The 18,802-nt window shown below is 34.7% G+C and overlaps 1 protein-coding gene across 1 annotated transcript; it reads right to left on the reverse strand.

The window, feature by feature from the left end:
- Window positions 1-637: 637 nt before the first annotated feature.
- Window positions 638-14,904, reverse strand: LOC141686474 (uncharacterized). Its single transcript, XM_074491507.1, has 3 exons — window positions 14,579-14,904; window positions 1,027-1,299; window positions 638-977 (listed from the first exon to the last, which is right to left on the reverse strand). The coding sequence occupies exons 1-3, from the start codon at window positions 14,902-14,904 to the stop codon at window positions 638-640; spliced, it is 939 nt and encodes a 312-aa protein (XP_074347608.1).
- Window positions 14,905-18,802: the final 3,898 nt, after the last annotated feature.

Below are 18,802 nucleotides of genomic sequence, written 5' to 3' on the forward strand. Positions count from 1 at the left end.
TTTAGGGGTTTGTACCTTTGATCTGGGCCGTAGGTGAATTTTTTGACTGAAGGATGTGTGGACGTCTCTGATGAGCCAACATACCTCTGGATCCAGACCGTTGGAAGGTTCTGGATCCGGGCCACGTTGACGGCGGTGATATTTCCACGTGTCCCGAAGTCTCCCAGGGTTATTGCTAATTGGGCCCTAGGATCCCTTTATTGGGCCTGAACTAATATGGGTTATCATTGGCCTCCCACTCCCTTATGCGGGTTATCCGGATGGGGGAGTAAATTAGTTATCCTTAAATTGTTGGAAGAAATTTTTTGGGATTTTTCTTTGATTTGTTGCCCCTAACATCGGGGTCTTATGAATATGTGACTCTGGGGTTAACTTGGTTAGCTTTTTTGACTTGTGTCAAAGGTGGGGTTTCTTACACTGTTGGAAGAAAATTTTTGGGGTTTATCTTTGATTTGTTTCCCCTAACCCCGGGGTCTTATGAATATGAGACTCCTAGGTTGACCTGGTTAGCCTATTTGATTTGTGTCCAAGGTGGGGTTCTTTAAACTGTTGGAAGAAAAATTTTGGGGGTTTTTCTTTGATTTGTAGCCCCCTAACCCTGGGGTCTTATGAATATTAGACTCCAGGGTTGACTTAGTTAGCCTCTTTGATTTGTGTCCCAGGTGGGGTTCCCCTTGACACATGCTTCACATAAATTTTCTGGTTCATTGATTTCTGGCAAGTCGTCCACCATCTTTGTCTTAGACAATAATTTCAAACCAGAAAATCCAACATGACCGAATCTTAAATGCCATAACCATGAGTCATTTTTAATGACCGACTTCAAACACTTATGCACCTTTGTCTGCATATCAAGTGTGAATAGGCGATTCTTTGACATCTCCACATTCGCGATCAATTCTCGAACCTGATTTCTAATGGTATAAGAATTATCCTGCATCTGAATATTATATCCTTTCTCCACAAGGTGGCCAAGACTGATGATATTACTTTTCAAAGTAGGTATGTAATAAACATCATTTATACCTTTTATCACCATTCTTTGTCATAATCGTAATTGTACCTTTTCCTTTGACTGGAATTTTTGAAGAATCACTGAAAGTGACTTCTCTTGTGACAGTCTCGTCTATCTCCGTAAATAAATCTTTGTGGCCGGACATGTGATTGCTCGCACCAGAATCAAGATACCAAATATTCTTCTTCCCTTCCTCGTCTCCTTTGTAAGTAAGGAACATAGCAGAACCAACATCTTTGTCTTCTTTTCCTGCTACAAAATTGTAACGTCTGGGAAATCTACGTCTGTATTATATCATATTTTTTTTAATAAATGATGTGTGTTAATGTGTCATTTATGTGTAAGTATCTGTCAAACCCTAGTTGTTGCGTGTTACGTGCATTCTGTGTCATTCCGGTATTTTTAAGATATTTTTCAGATATTTTATTTTGCATTTATCGCCTTCATTTCAAACGTCTTACGACCCGAACCATGATTTTAAAGCAAGTATTTCAAATAAAATAATGGGTCTTATTTTTCATCAAACGACTTTTATCATCGCATTATTCTGAACATCTAGGCATTTTATAAATTTTCTCGTTCTGTGAAAAATGACTTTTCCGGGCCCCATTGGGTGTTAAAAACCCCACAAAAATCACATTTTCATTTTTATAAAATTATAGGACTTTCATTTATATTATTTCTTTTCATTTTTGCATTATTCACAATTTTTGGGAAATTTTGGCATATATATTATATATATAAAATAAATATAAATTAAAATTTAATACTCAAAAATTATAAAATTAGGGGCCTATAAATTTTAAAAAGTGTAGAATTTTTATTTAGGAGTATTAATTTTACTACTATAAATAGCCTAATTTTTATTTAATTATTATTAATTATTAACTAAAAATCAGAAATTAATTAATTTTCTCTGCAAATAGGGTTGGGAAGAACTTGAATCGGGTCGAGAATTAAACCGTGATTTCCAGCTGATTTCTTCATCAAATCGTGTTATTCCAGTAACCAAATCGAAGGTTTTGATCTGTTCTTTTTGTTTTAACATCAATTTCACGTATTAATTCGTAGTTTTGGATTTTCAAATTCTAGGGCTTATGTTCGAATTAGGCCTTTTTGATTTCAGGGTTATTTTGATGTTTTGATGATTGATATAGCTTTGTCAGATGATTTGCAGTTGATTCATGGTGTTTAATTGATTAAACGATGTATGTATCATGATTCACGATTATTAGGGTTTATACTTAATTTTCAAATTATAACTCGATGTTTTCTGTGAATCTTTGGTTCCTGAAAGGTTAGGGCTTTGATTATATGTGTTCTTAGCTTTGATTTTCACTATAGAACGTTGAGTTTGGTTTACAGAATCAAAAGATAGGATTTTGGCCGGAAATTGAAGTCGGTTTGATCGGAGATGAAATTTCAGGGATGTTTTTGGTTCGTTTTGGCCGGGAATAGATTGGGGTAGTTGTCAGGAATGAAAACCCAGTGAAAAACACACCAAACGGTGTTATTTTTGGCCTGTAATTCGACCCACCGGAATCTGCTCCGGTGGCCGGATTCTGGGCAAAATCCGGCGTGTTCTTCACGCCCCGGATTTTGACCTGTTTGACCCGTTCAGATTACCCGGTTTTGATCTGAATTGTCAGATATTCTGATTCTGACAATCGTTTTTGGATTTTTAATTTTTATTTTATTTTTATTAATTTTTAAAAATCAGTTTTATTTATTTTATAAATTGATTAATTAATTTCTTAATTAATTAATTTATATTATAAATAATTCTGTAATATTTTCAAAAAAATCAGATTTAATTATTTTCTCAATTATTTATTATTTATTTATTATTTATTAATTATTTAATAATGATTTATTATTTTGAAAATTAATCAAATAATTTTCAATAAATCATAATAAATTCATTTTAGTTCCAATAATTATAGAAAAATCATGTTTAATTCTGATTTTTCTGAAATAATTATTTAAAAATTATTATAGGATTTTAAAAATTAGTAATAATTAATTATATTGAGTAATAAATTGAATTATCAGTATTTAATTGGTAATAATTTGACCGTTAGTCCGATTCGAGCGAAACGAAAGCCCTTTGACTCAGAAAAATGAATTCTTTCCATTAAAAATAATATTAAAGTCTAATTTATCCTAGAAATTAGTTGACCTTGTTACTTGTTTGATTGTCAGTCGAAATGCGTGCCGAGACGAGTCCGAAAAATTCCGGAAAAATGGGAAACGAGTCAGATAACGATCAGTTGAGCGATCAGCGAGTCGATATTGATTCTAAAAATTACTGTAACTATAAAAATGACTATGTGCTTATGCGCTTATGTGTATTATGTGGTTAATGGAGTCTTACTTGTTAATAAATATTACATGAGTTAGTCATAAGCGCATGGGTAGACGTTAGGAACGTTGTGAAATCGATTCAAGATGCAATTGAAGTACGAAATGACTAAATCAGTTTATTTCTCTAGCAGAAGCTAAGCCAGCAAGGCAGGTTGAGTCGATAATAGACGAAGGTGATGCAATTGTAGTAAGTCGCGCAGAAGGCAAGTTCTTCCCCTATTCTACTTTCAGAATAGTGACATTACTTCATATGCTTATCACGTTTGCACTCTTTTGATTCTTGTGTATAATCACTGATATACACTTACTATTCCATTATTCATATTTCATTTTGATTTTTAATTTCTCAGTTTCCTTGAATTCTTGAATCATAATTCATTGGTTACACATTGATATTGATATGTTCTGGTGATTAGAATATATCAAAGCATACCGATTGTTCCGGTTGCTAAGCGATGGACTGGATAATGATATTTTGGGGATGGAGTGTGTCTTAATCCTAAGGACCGGGATATGACTGGTGCCTCGATATGGGCCGCAGTGCCTGGGTACCCGACTGGATCTATATATGGAGATATAGATCTGCATTATATTCTGACTGATCAGCAGAATATAGATGCGAACTTGTATCCAGTTTAGTTCATTTGTACTCGCCAGTAATGGCCTTCTTTCTATTCTCGTGGGGTTATATCTTTGCAGATATACTCAGGATTGCGGTTTCGTTTAAATTGCCTTAATACTGTTTATATTTTGTGGACTTGTTGAGCAATTTTTGGCTCACCCTTTTTGTTGTTATTCACCTTATTGTTTTCAGTTAAGAAAGAATATGAAACCCATCAGGACTCGAGTGGTAAAGAAGCGGGTCAAGCCTCGGGATCCTCTCATACCCAAGGTGTTGATCCCAATCCAGGAAGAAAGCTTTGAGTTGCCTGAGTAGGTGGAGTGTAGATAGTTAGTGTGTGTGTGTGTGTTTGAATAAAAGATGAACTTAGTCTTGAATTTGAATAGACAATGGTTTGTAATAAAAAGAATTTGTGAGATTTTGAATTTTGGGTTGTAATAAAGTAGTTAGAGGTTCTTGTTTTCATACTTCAACCTAAAAAGATCCTGGTTAGTGTTAAAGGGGTTTAGTTTCATTTCTTTATTAATTATTAATCAGATTGTACAGGTTTAGTGATTAGCTAGTAACCCCCAGACTTATACCCCGGGTCTGGAGGGTGTTACAGGTTTGGCATCAGAACTGTAGGTTTGGTCCCTAAAAACAAGAACATTAGGGTCAAGATAGGATAGGGAGTTCACATAGGATAGGAATAGTCAAATAGGAAGAGTGGTGTTAGGATTTAGGTCAGATTAGAATAAGAAAGTATAAATATTAGGATTATTCAGTGACCTTTCTTCTTTCTTTGGTATATTATTAGATGGCGTCTTCAGGATATTCGGCTTCTTCGGAGAGGACAGTCACCGGGCCAGCAGCACCAGTTATACCTCCAGTATCTGAGTACTTGTTTCCTCCTCTACCACCTCCACCACCATTGCCACAAGAGCCAGTTTCACCAGTACAGGGGATAGCCCGGGACCCTATAGAAATGTTCGATCCACTTGAGTTCTTTGAGCTGATGGTTCCTTTACTAGTTGAGCATCAGTTTATACCGGGGATTGAGCCAGAGTTACCACCACCACCAGTGTTACCTCCTATACCAGTGCATTCCCCAGAGCCGGATGTATATCATATGATTCCAGTCGAGGGGATGGGAGAGCATGATGTGGATCTACAGTTAGGATTACCACAACAAGGTGCAGGTATACCGAGGGTTCCTTCACAGGAGTCAGTAGGTCAGGTTGCACAGCCGCATATGGTACCATACCATGAGTACAGGGTTATGAGGGATGATGTGGAGTATTGGAGAGAACAGTGTCGAGAGATTATGCATTTGTTTGACCAGAGGGACAGAGGACCGTTAGCGGCCTTACAGCCAGATTACTTTATGAGACAGAGATTATTGTTGGTTTTGATGAGTGCCACTTGGGAGCTCGATGATTTGACTCATGAAGGACCATCTTCTTTCGCAGAGTTCTACAGGATATTCCGCTTGGCACAGACTTTGGTCCAGGCACTTAGGGAGGAGCTGAGGCGTATTCCGCCTGGGTTTTGAGACAGTGACTTCGGAGTACAGATGTATATAGATGCAGCATAGTATAACATAGTGAGTAGTGTGTATGTATGTAGTATTAGTTTAACCTCTAGTAGTAGTTTGACTGATAGTAGTTAGTGTGACTTGTATCCGCGGTGATAACCAGCAGAGCGAGACTTTTTGTATCAAGCATTTACACCTGAGGCTGGTGTCATATATATAAAATAAATTTTTTTCAAATTTCTTTTATTTAAATTTCAGTCTTTACAGTTTTACAGCATTTACCTTCACTTTATTGTTTTACAGCTTTTCATATTATAAATTATGTTGGAAAAAAAAAGAAAAAAAAAAGAGAAAGAAAAGAACAACCATTTTATTTAACTATTTACATTTCCTGTTTTTATATTAAGCAATTGTTTCCTTTATTCGAACCATGTTGTTAATACAGGATAAATTGCTTTCTTACTTATTGTCAATTTTTTATTAAGCTGTTAAAGAAATATCACTTGTTTTATTATCAGAAGATGGCATCAAAAAGAAAGACTAGGACTGAGACTTCTAACAGTAATTCCGAAGCACAGACTAATGAGACCATGAACCAAATGTTCCATCTGATGCAACAACAGATGGTAATGATACAGCAACAGATGCAGCATCAGCAGCAACAGATTCAACAACAAATGTTACCGCAGCCAATTCGTCCTGAGCTTCAGATACCGCCAGCACTACCTGTTATTACTTTCAAGCAGTTTCAGTCGGTTAAACCTCCAAAATTTGAGGGGTCTACTGATCCTATTAAGGCTACCACCTGGTTGAAAGAAATAGAGAAAGCATTTGCGCTAGTCAAAGTAGGTGAAGAGCAGAAAACTGACTTTGCTAGTTACTTGTTGAAAGGAGAGGCAAATTATTGGTGGGAATCTAAAAAGGCTTTAGAGAGTGAAAATGTTATTGCATGGGATAGGTTTAAAGAATTGTTCTTAGAAAAGCATTTTCCTCGCTACGTGAAAAACCAAATGCAGATTAAGTTTTTGGAACTGAAGCAAGGAAATATGTCCGTAGTAGAGTATGAGGCCAAATTTACTGAGTTGGCTAGGTTTGTTCCAGAACAGGTTGATACTGAAGAGAAGCTAGTTCAAAGGTTTCAAGAAGGATTACGACCGTAGATCCGTGGACAAGTTGCAGTTTTTGAATTAATGACGTATACCGCCGTAGTCCAGAAAGCTTTGATTATTGAAGGGGAAAGTGAAAGATCTCAGCAGGATAAAGGACAGGGAAGTTTCCAAGACTGCTCCAGCAGGAAACCGGGATTTCAAGCCCGGAAAAATTTGAATTTTAAAAGGATAGGAACAGGTACCCGGAAAACAGGTAATTGTTTCCAAGCCCCCAGTCAGCAGGGAATGGTCAGAGTCCCAGTGTCGTACTACAAGACATGTAATCAAAAACATACTGGCGCATGTATTAAAAGGGATGTGATGTGTTACCGATGTAAGCAGAAAGGGCATTATCCTAATGAATGTCCAGTGGGAAAAATAGCGGGAATTACTTGCTCCCACTGTGGAAAGAAAGGGCATATCGCCAGAAATTGTAAAAGACCAGCCATGGCAGCCAGTATTCAAAGAGTGTTGGCATTACCTCCGCCACTGCCTAATCAACCCAGAGCAAGAACTTTCAACATTACAATGAAAGAAGGAGTGCAGAGTCCGAGTGTAATCGCAGGTACGCTTTTGGTGAATTCCGTAAGTTCAAAAGTATTAATTGATTCTGGAGTTACTCGCTTATTTATTTCTGAAGAATTCCTTAATAAGTTACATTGCGAAATCGAGTGGTTGGGCGAGATGTTAATTATAAAATTAGCGAATGACGACCAAGTTCCAGTAGATCGAGTATGTCCTGCATGTGATATAGAAATAACCAGACATCATTTTTCGGTAGACTTGATTCCTTTTAAGCTAGGAGAGTTTGATGTCATTTTGGGAATGGATTGGTTAGCGTGTCATAATGCTCAGATCGATTGCGCAAATAAGAAAGTCAAATTGCGAACTGCGGAAAATGCAACGGTAATTTTCAAGGGCAAAAAACAGCGGAAGAAATTTTTAACAGTGATGCAGACCAAACGATTGCTTCGACAAGGATGTGAGATGTACATAGCTTACGTGTTAGATACTGAAAAAGGAAGTTCTAAACTAGAAGACATTTCAGTTGTATGTGAGTTCCCGGACGTCTTTCCAGACGAGCTTCTAGGGATACCGCCAGATCGAGAAATTGAATTCACGATTGATCTAGCACCAGGTACATAACCAGTTTCGAAAGCTCTATATCGAATGGCTCCATTCGAGATGAAGGAATTGTCAACGCAATTGCAAGATCTGCTAGACCGAGGCATCATACGATCCAGTGTATCCCCATGGGGTGCACCAGTATTGTTCGTGAAGAAGAAAGATGGCAGTCTGTGATTATGCATTGACTATCAGGAATTGAATAAGCTAACTATCAAGAACAAGTATCATTTACCAAGAATCGATGATTTGTTCGATCAACTAAAAGGAGTCGCATGGTTTTCGAAGATAGATTTGCGATCAGGCTATCATCAATTGAAGATTAAAGCCGAAGATATTCCCAAGACTGCATTTCGTACGAGATATGGACATTACGAGTTTCTTGTAATGGCATTCGGTTTGACTAATACGCCAGCAGTATTCATGGATCTAATGAATAGGGTATTCAAGAAATACTTGGACAAATTTATGATCGTATTTATTGATGACATCTTGATTTACTCAAGGACAGAAGAAGAGCATACTGAGCACTTGAGGATAGCTTTGGAAATTCTGAGGAAAGAACAACTGTATGCAAAATTCTCGAAATGTGAATTTTGGTTGAAAGAAGTACAATTTCTAGGGTACATCATCAGTAGAGAAGGCATCCAAGTCGATCCAGCAAAGATTGAAGCTGTGTTAAATTGGGAAAGACCAAAGACACCGATGGAAGTTCGAAGTTTCTTGGGATTGGCAGGATATTATAGAAGATTTGTCAAAGATTTTGTGAAAATAGCAACGCTATCGACCAAGTTAACTCGAAAAAGTGAAAAGTTCGTATGGAATGACAAATGTGAAGAAAGTTTTCAAGAGCTGAAGAATCGGCTAGTAACCGCACCGGTACTCGTATTGCCAGACGAACATGGAAATTTCGTCATTTACAGCGATGCTTCGTATCACGGATTAGGATGTGTATTGATGCAGCATGGTAACGTCATTGCATATGCTTCGAGACAGCTCAAACCCTCATGAACAGAAATATCCTACTCATGACCTGGAATTAGCAGCGATCGCATTTGTGTTGAAACTTTGGCGACACTATCTATATGGTGAGAAATGTGAAATCTACACAGATCATAAAAGTCTGAAGTACATCTTTACGCAAAAGGAACTGAACATGAGACAACGTCGATGGCTGGAATTAATTAAGGATTACGATGTTATGATCTGTTATCATCCAGGGAAAGCAAATGTTATGGCAGATGCGCTGAGCAGGATAGGAAGATTGAATTTGTTAACTTCATGCGAAGAATTAGCCAAGGAATTTGACAGGTTGGAGATTGAAATTCGTGTTCCCAATGAATCTACAGAAGCTATCTATGCTATGATTTTTCAACCAGAGTTGCTAGAGAAGATTCGCCGCTGTCAAGAAGAAGTGATGAGTCAGGATGACGACTTAACGGGAGAAGAAATCACAACTCAGAAGGATAATGAAGGAATTCTACGCTTTGCATCGAGAATCTGGATCTCTAACGTGGCAGAACTAAAAGAAGAAATATTGCGAGATGCGCACAGCTCGAAGTATTCCATTCATCCAGGAAATACAAAAATGTATCGCGATCTGAAGGAAAACTTTTGGTGGCCGAATATGAAGAAGGAAATAGCAGAATGGGTAAGTAAATGCTACACATGCCAGCGAGTCAAAGCGGAACATCAATGTCCGATCGGATTATTACAACTGTTAGATATTCCAGAATGGAAATGGGAACATTTAGCGATGGATTTTGTGGTAGGACTACCACGGACTAAAGCAAATCATGATGCGATATGGGTGATTGTTGACAGACTCACGAAGTCGGCACATTTTCTACCGATTAACGAAAGATTTTCACTCGACAAGCTAGTGCACATATATCTTAAAGAAATTGTGATGCGACATGGAGTTCCAATATCTATAGTGTCTGATCGAGATCCCCGTTTTAACTCAAGATTTTGGAGACAATTTCAAGAATGTCTTGGAACAAAATTAAACATGAGTACCGCGTATCATCCGCAAACCGATGGGCAAAGTGAAAGAACTATCCAAACAATTGAAGATATGCTACGAGTTTGTGCGATTGATTTCGAAGGCAGTTGAGATGAGCATTTACCATTGGTAGAATTTTCTTACAACAACAGATATCACGCCAGCATTGGAATGCCACCGTACGAAGCATTATACGGAAGAAAATGGAGATCACAGTACATTGGGATGAAGTTGGAGAATGCAAGATTTTGGGTCCACAATTAATCCAACAAACTAAAGAAAAGATCGAAATTATTCGAAAATGATTAGATGCAGCACAAAACAGGCAACGCAAATATACCGATCAAGCACGGAAAGATATGGATTATCAGGAAGGAGAACACGTATAACTCAAAATATCGCCATGGAAAGGATTGACCAGATTTGGCAACAAGGGTAAATTGAAACCACGATACGTCGGACCGTTTGAAATTTTGAAGAAAGTGGGAAAAGTTGCGGACGAATTAGCTTTACCGCCTCATATGCAACATATTCACAATGTGTTTCGCGTGTCGATGCTTAAGCGATATAATCCTGATTCTAGGCATGTAATCGAGTATGAACCGATAGATATCCAACATGATTTGTCTTTTGTAGAACAGCCGGTAAGAATTTTAGATCGGCGAGAGAAAATGTTAAGAAATAAGTCTGTATCTTTAGTGCAAATTTTGTGGAGAAATCCTATGGTTGAAGAATCAACCTGGGAACTTGAGAGTGAAATGTTAAAGAAATATCCTCAATTATTCTCATAGTAAGATTCTGAGGATAGAATCCTATTAATAGGGGAAGGATGTAACGTCTGGGAAATCTGCGTCAGTATTATATCATATTTTTTTTAATAATTGATGTGTGTTAATGTGTCATTTATGTGTAAGTATCTGTCAAACCCTAGTTGTTGCGTGTTACGTGCATTCTGTGTCATTCCGGTATTTTTAAGATATTTTTCAGATATTTTATTTTGCATTTATCGCCTTCATTCCAAACATCTTACGACCCGAACCATGATTTTAAAGCAAGTATTTCAAATAAAATAATGGGCCTTATTTTTCATCAAACGACTTTTATCATCGCATTATTCTGAACATCTAGGCATTTTATAAATTTTCTCGTTCTGTGAAAAATGACTTTTCCGGGCCCCATTGGGTGTTAAAAACCCCACAAAAATTACATTTTCATTTTTATAAAATTATAGGACTTTCATTTATATTATTTCTTTGCATTTTTGCATTACTCACATTTTTTGGGAAATTTTGGAATATATATTATATATATAAAATAAATATAAATTAAAATTTAATACTCAAAAATATAAAATTAGGGGCCTATTAATTTTAAAAAGTGTAAAATTAGGGCCTTAATTTTATTTAGGAGTATTAATTTTACTACTATAAATAGCCTAGTTTTTATTTAATTATTATTAATTATTAACTAAAAATCGGAAATTAATTAATTTTCTCTGCAAATCGGGTCGGGAAGAACTTGAATCGGGTCGAGAATCAAACTGTGATTTCCAGCTGATTTCTTCATCAAATCGTGTGATTCCAGTAACCAAATCGAAGGTTTTGATCTGTTCTTTCTGTTTTTAGCATCAATTTCACGTATTAATTCATAGTTTTTGATTTTCAAATTCTAGGGTTTATGTTCGAATTAGGCCTTTTTGATTTCAGGGTTATTTTGATGTTTTGATGATTGATATAGCTTTGTCAGATGATTTACAGTTGATTCATGGTGTTTAATTGATTAAACGATATATGTATCGTGATTCACGATTATTAGGGTATATACTGAATTTTCAAATTACAACTCGATGTTTTCTGTGAATCTTTGGTTCCTGAAAGGTTAGGGCTTTTATTATATATGTTCTTAGATTTGATTTGCACTATAGAACGTTGAGTTTGGTTTTACATAATCAAAAGATGGGATTTTAGCCGGAAATTGAAGTCAGTTTGATCGGAGATGAAGTTTCAGGGATGTTTTTGATTCGTTTTGGCCGGGAATAGATTGGGGTAGATGTCAGGAATGAAAACCCAGTCAAAAACACACCAAACAGTGTTGTTTTTGGCCTGAAATTTGGCCCACCGGAATCTGCTCCGGTGGTTGGATTCTGGGCAAAATACGGCATGTTCTTCACGACCCGGATTTTGACCCGTTTGACCCGTTCAAATTACCCGATTTTGATCTGAGTTGTCATATATTCTGATTCTGACAATTGTTTTTGGATTTTTAATTTTTATTTTATTTTTATTAATTTTAAAAATCAGTTTTATTTATTTTATAAATTGATTAATTAATTACTTAATTAATTGATTTATATTATAAATAATTCTGTAATATTTTCTAAAAAAATCAGTTTTAATTATTTTCTCAATTATTTATTATTTATTTATTAGTTATTTATTATTTATTAATTATTTAATAATGATTATTTATTTTAATAATTAATCAAATAATTTTCAATAAATCATATTAATTAATTTTAATTCCAATAATTATAGAAAAATCATTTTTAATTCTAATTTTTCTTAAATATTATTTAAAAATTATTTTAGGATTTTAAAAATTAGTAATAATTAATTATATTGAGTAATGAATTGAATTATCAGTATTTAATTGGTAATAATTAGACCGTTAATCCGATTCGAGCGAAACGAAAGCCCTTTGACTCAGAAAAATGAATTCTTTCCATTAAAAATAAATTAAAGTCTAATTTCTCCTAGAAATTTCTCCTAGAAATTAGTTGACCTTATTACTTGTTTGATTCTCATTCGAAATGCATGCCGAGAAGAGTCTGAAAAATTCCGGAAAAATGGGAAACGAGTCAGATAACGATCAGTTGAGCGATCAGCGAGTCGATGTTGATTATAAAAATTACTGTAACTATAAAAATGACTATGTGCTTATGTGCTTATGTGTATTATGTGGTTAATCGAGTCTTACTTGTTAATAAATAATATATGAGTCAGTCATAAGCGCATGGGTAGATGTTAGGAACGTTGTGAAATCGATTCAAGATGCAATTGAAGTACGAAATGACTAAATCAGTCTATTTCTCTAACAGAAGCTAAGCCAGCAAGGCACGTTGAGTCGGTAATAGACGAAGGTGATGCAATTGTAGTAAGTCGCGCAGAAGACAAGTTCTTCCCCTATTCTACTTTCAGAATAGTGACATTACTTCAGATGCTTATCACGTTTGCAATCTTTTAATTCTTGTGTATAATCACTGATATACACTTACTATTCCTTTATTCATATTTCATTTTGATTCTTTATTTCTCAGTTTCCTTGAATTCTTGATTCATAATTCATTGGTTACACATTGATATTGATATGTTCTGGTGATTAGAATATATCAAAGCATACTGATTGTTCCGGTTGCTAAGCGATGGACTGGATAATGATATTTTGGGGATTGAGTGTGTCTTAATCCTGAGGACCGGGATATGACTGGTGCCTCGATATGGGTCGTAGTGTCTGGGTACCCGACTGGATCTATATATGGAGATATAGATCTGCATTATATTCTGACTGATCAGCAGAATATAGATGCGAACTTGTGTCCAGTTTAGTTCATTTGTACTCGCCAGTAATGGCCTTCTTTCTATTCTTATGGGGTTATATCTTTGCAGATATACTCGGGATTGCGGTTTCGTTTAAATTGCCTTAATACTGTTTATATTTTATGGACTTGTTGAGCAATTTTTGGCTTACCCTTTTTGTTGTTATTCACCTTATTGTTTTCAGTTAAGAAGGAATATGAAACCCATCAGGACTCGAGTGGTAAAGAAGCGGGTCAAGCCTCGGGATCCTCTCATACCCAAGGTGTTGATCCCAATCCAGGAAGAAAGCTTTGAGTTGGCCGAGGAGGTGGAGTGTAGATAGTTAGTGTGTGTATGTTTGAATAAAAGATGAACTTAGTTTTGAAATTGAATAGACAATGGTTTTTAATAAAAAGAGTTTGTGAGATTTTGAATTTTGGGTTGTAATAAAGTAGTTAGAGGTTCTTGTTTTCATACTTCAACCTAAAAAGATCCTGGTTAGTGTTAAAGGGGTTTAGTTTCATTTCTTTATTAATTATTAATCAGATTGTACAGGTTTGGTGATTAGATAGTAACCCCCAGACTTATACCCCGGGTCTGGAGGGCGTTACAAAAATGACTCATTTCTTCCATTTTTTGTTCTCTACACTCGTAACTAAAGTGACCAAATTTATTACTATTATAACAGTGAAATTGAGATTTGTCACCTCGTTGAAATCCACCTCTTCCTTGACCTCTAAACTTCTGACCACGACCAGATGGTTGATAACTTTCAGAATTTTGGCCTCAGTTGAAAGACTGCCTTCCACGTCCTCGTCCACCACGGTAGCCACCTCTAAAACCTCTGCCACGTACAGAACTGCTACTCCCAAAACTATCACCAATAGACACCTTACTCTACAACGCCTTTTCTAAGTGGCTTGCATCATCATACTGGTTCATTCGCTGCTCATGCGCTTGAAGTGAACCAACCAGCCCGTCAATCAAAATTGTTGACAAATCTTTTGACTCCTCAATGAAGTAACCATGTAATCAAATTTTCTGTTCAGCGAACAGAGGAGTTTTTTCATGACCCGAACATCGTCGAGACTTTCACCATTTCTTTTCATCTCATTTGTCACGATTTTCAAGCGCGTAAAAAATTCACCAATATTTTCAGAACTCTTCATCTTTAAATTTTTGAACTCCCCGCGTAGCACCTGGAGCCGCACCTTTTTAACCTTTTCAACTCCTTGGAATGATTTTTGTAAAATCTCTCATGCTTCTTTTGCCTTTTTGCTTCAGAATTTTTTTCAAAGGTTGAGTCGTCAATACTTTGAATAATTGTATATAACGCCTTTTTATCTTTTTTCCGGGTCTCTTTCAAAATCATCTTCTCTGCATTTGTAAGGGCCGCTTCATTTACGGGCTCGCCATAACCACTTTCAACAATTTCCCAATTATCGTATGAACCGAGTAACACCTTCATTTGAATACTCCAGTTCCCGTAATTTGTGGCCATCAATCTTGGAATGTTGGGTTGCACCATATTCGCCATTTTTAGAAACGTAACCTTGGCTCGGATACCACTTGTTGGAAGCGCGTATGGGCTTCACTTTTTTTTTAAATCAAACTCAATATATAGAGTAAATAAGATTTGATAAATAAATAAACACTTCACTTTTATTTCAAGGAAAGCTACAGCTTCTTTGTAATACAAATACAGGCTACAGTTTTGTTTGTTTCACTCACGCACACAACACAAAATCGAGCTTCTGCTTCTTTTTTCTTCTGTAATCTATATATGCAGTCTACTTCTACACATATTCCTGCCACCAATATATATAGTAGATATATTTGCTAACTTAGCCTATAGGTATTACAGGCACTGATGCACATGTACACAAGACCTTCCTGGTTTTGTTCAAAATATGACCAGCTGCTTTCTGTAGGCAGAGACGTATATCAGGATGATGGGTACTTTAAAAAGCTATAATAAAAATCTCATGAGGTTTTTCAAAAATATGGAAGGAGGTAATGTCAATGTTAATGCTCGCTGGATAATGCCACAGATTGGGATGATCAAGTGCAATGTGCACACGATCTTTAGGAAAATGGCATTTCAGAATGGGAATCGCTCAAGTATTGGTTTGATTTTTCGGAACAGTAAGGGTCTAATCCTTCATATGATGTTGGGCTCGTTGGAGTTTGGATACAGAAAAGGTAATGAGTTTCGGGCTTTCTTGGAAGGTTTGAAGGAAGCCTATTACAAAGACTACGCGAACATTATTTTGGAGACATATCTTATTGATACTCTTTGGGAATGAGATCAATCTGTTAAAAAGTATAAGATTCTGCTCGAGACTTCCTCTACAACCTTAAGGTTTTATTGTGACTGTTTACTTAACATGACATCAGAGCTCGGTTTAGGGAGGGTTCGAGTCCTCCCACCCCTATTTATTTAATTTAAATATTTATTGTTAGTATTAATATCGGTGTTAGTTGTATTTGTCATTATCAATGATAGTGAAAAGTATAGTATGATTGAGTGGGAGTGTTAAAGAGTATAAGATCATGTTCAGGCCTTCCTCTACAACCTTAAGGCACACTTGAAAGAGATGGTGATCTTAGAGGATCCTTTGGGGAGAAATGAAGAACTATGGAGTCTGGACATGGGTTTAGGACCTATTGACCCAAGGTTTAGGGTGGCCTTTGAGAGAGCTATTGCCTGTTTTAGTGGGAGATTAGCGGCGCTAGAGGCCGGAAATAGAAACAACTTAGATGCTAGTGTTATGATGAAATCCATGAAACAATAGGGGTACAACTGTTGGCAGAAGAAGTTGGTATGCAGGGTCTAAGAAAGATTGTGTTTGATGATGTTTAGTTTCTTTGTCTAGTCCAAGTGGTGTGTAATGGCTTAGACCAACTGGTTGTACGATTTCTAGCCTTATTTTAGTCTATTGCTGCCTTTCAAATTTAAAATATAACTACTTGGAGATGGAGGCACTAAGGAGTATGAAGAAATTTTTTTTTGATCCAGTAAGCATATTCATGATGCAGGTTAGGAAAGGTATGCTATCATATAGGTCAGGCATTGACCATAGTGAGATTTTGGTCGCCCACATATATGTATGTGTGAAATATATTGGTGAGATAATTGTGTATTTTGAAGAAAAAAATTAGAAATTTGTTAATTTTTTTAAATTTTTTCAAGAATGATAACAAAATATTATGAAATGATTTTAAATTTTGAATATCATTTTAAAAATAAAGGTGAGGGCTTTTAACTCCACTTATTAAATTTTTTTATTGTAACATATATAAAGTTCAAAAAGAAGCAAAAAAATATATTTATGTAAGTTGAGTTTAACATGTAATTTGAAATTTGATTGATTTAGAGCATCTACAACCATCTTCACCTAAAAAGTCTAGGTGGCACAATTATATACATATTAGCTAAAAAATACAGTACTCCAACCGCACGATATCTATTAGCAAAAAATTTGTATCGCATCTTCTATATATTTTGATCCTGTAGTCATTAGCTAAAAAATCCACCAGCTGTCAACTTTTTGCCCTTATTTTAACCTAACTTTGCACATCAATACACACATATATTTATATTTAATATATAATTATGTGTTCAAATTTTTATTTCATATTTAATATTTTAACTTTATGTTATATTAAGTGTCAAAATATGATTTTCTTATTGACCAATTTTATTAACTATTGTAAAAACATTACATATTTATAAAAATATTAATAAATCAAATTTAATATAATAAAATAAAATATAAATATAAATATAAAATTTTATTATACATATAAGTATATGTTTTTAACACATATAAGTGTCCTATTATAATTATATAATTAAATATTCAATATTTTTTTATTAAATAAATATTTTATTTTTACTTATATTTAACTAAATATTTAAATTTGTTAGAACAAGTGAAATTTTCATATATATAAATAATTTAAAAATACATATAACATACTATTGTTGAATTTAGCTAATCAATATACCCAATACCCGTGGAGCAAATAACCTTACAGATTCAACAAAATTTTAGATGATGATGATTTAGCTAACCATTTTAGCTATGGTTGGAGATACTCTTATTAGACAAAAAGTTACTTGAATAATTAAAATTTTAATATAGATATAAGATTCTAATCCAGCTGTTTTCTAACTGTTTCAAATATCAAATTGTATATATGAACTACAATTCTAATCCAGCTGTTTTTTAACGTATATATGCTTGTAATACAGCTGTTTCTTTCTGTTTTAACTTTAAAAAATGTATATATTATTATACGTTTTAAATATCAAAAGTATATATGATTGTAATACAGCTGTTTTCTACAGTTTTAAATAAAAATATACATGTATATATGAATCTGATACGTTTTTTTCATCCCCTGACAAATTCCAGGGGGCTATATATACTGTGTCGAAATTTAATCCAACTCACACATACATTTGATAGCATTGTTCTTTACTATCAAAATACAACCATTTTTTTGCTCTCCCTCACCTTCTTCTCAACCTTTGTAAGTAATATATAGGCAATTTACCTTCTTCTCACCTTCTTCTCAAAGATTTTCCACTTCTTCCCCTTTTTTCCTTTCTGTGTAAGTAATATATAGTCAATTTGATTTATATTAATCTTTACTTTTACTTTTGTTGTATGCATTTTTAGTGTCCATAAATATGAATTTATGTACAAAACTTCATTTTCTATTAATGATTTTGAAGTCATACATTTCCTACAAATATATTATTGCTTATTTTTCTTGTATGAAATTTTTGTTTTGAGAAGAAATTAAAGGAATGAAGTTATTTAGCATTGATCAACTGATTATTTATTCAGTGGAGTTTTTTAACTTTTTCTTTTTATCATTTTGAAAAGGAAGAATGATTTGTTATCTTTGAACAAAACATTTCTTTATCTTTAACCAACCAATGTTGTGATATTATATAATAGGACATTTATATAAATAATTGTAATTTATTTCTAAGAAAGAGAGTTCATGTATTATATGTCATTAAAGTAATATTAACAACAAAATATTTTTTTACTTAAAAAAAAAATCATTATAATTGAATTTGATTTCAATTCAGATGTATGCTACAATCTTTAGACACTCATGCTCATATGCACACATTGAACTAACAGATCAACTTAATGTTGTGGGATGCACAGATTGAAATGGAGCAAAAGAACATGCAAACAGGAAGTCAGGCAAGTGCTAATGGTGGTGCAAGTAGTGGCTGGCCAAGATATCCGAGAATCCACAAAACCTTCCCATGAGAATTCAAACTGGATCATTCAGGCATTAAGATCAATGATTGATTTTTTCGCAGCTGTTTATGAGGAATTGTACTACATTGGTTGCATCTGCCAGAGTTATATCTGTCACTGGAGATCTATTAACCAGTACCTGAA

Source organism: Apium graveolens, chromosome 9, assembly GCF_009905375.1.
Source record: "Apium graveolens cultivar Ventura chromosome 9, ASM990537v1, whole genome shotgun sequence".
NCBI classification, from domain to species: domain Eukaryota; kingdom Viridiplantae; phylum Streptophyta; class Magnoliopsida; order Apiales; family Apiaceae; genus Apium; species Apium graveolens.

Coding starts and splice junctions, on each gene's coding strand:
- LOC141686474 (XM_074491507.1), bottom strand. CDS start 14,904: ATGGCGAATATGGTGCAACCCAACATTCCAAGATTGATGGCCACAAAT. Junction 1,300..14,578: donor GAGTTGAAAAGGTTAAAAAG/GTGCGGCTCCAG, acceptor GATATAATACAG/ACGTAGATTTCCCAGACGTT. Junction 978..1,026: donor ACAAAGAATGGTGATAAAAG/GTATAAATGATG, acceptor TAATATCATCAG/TCTTGGCCACCTTGTGGAGA.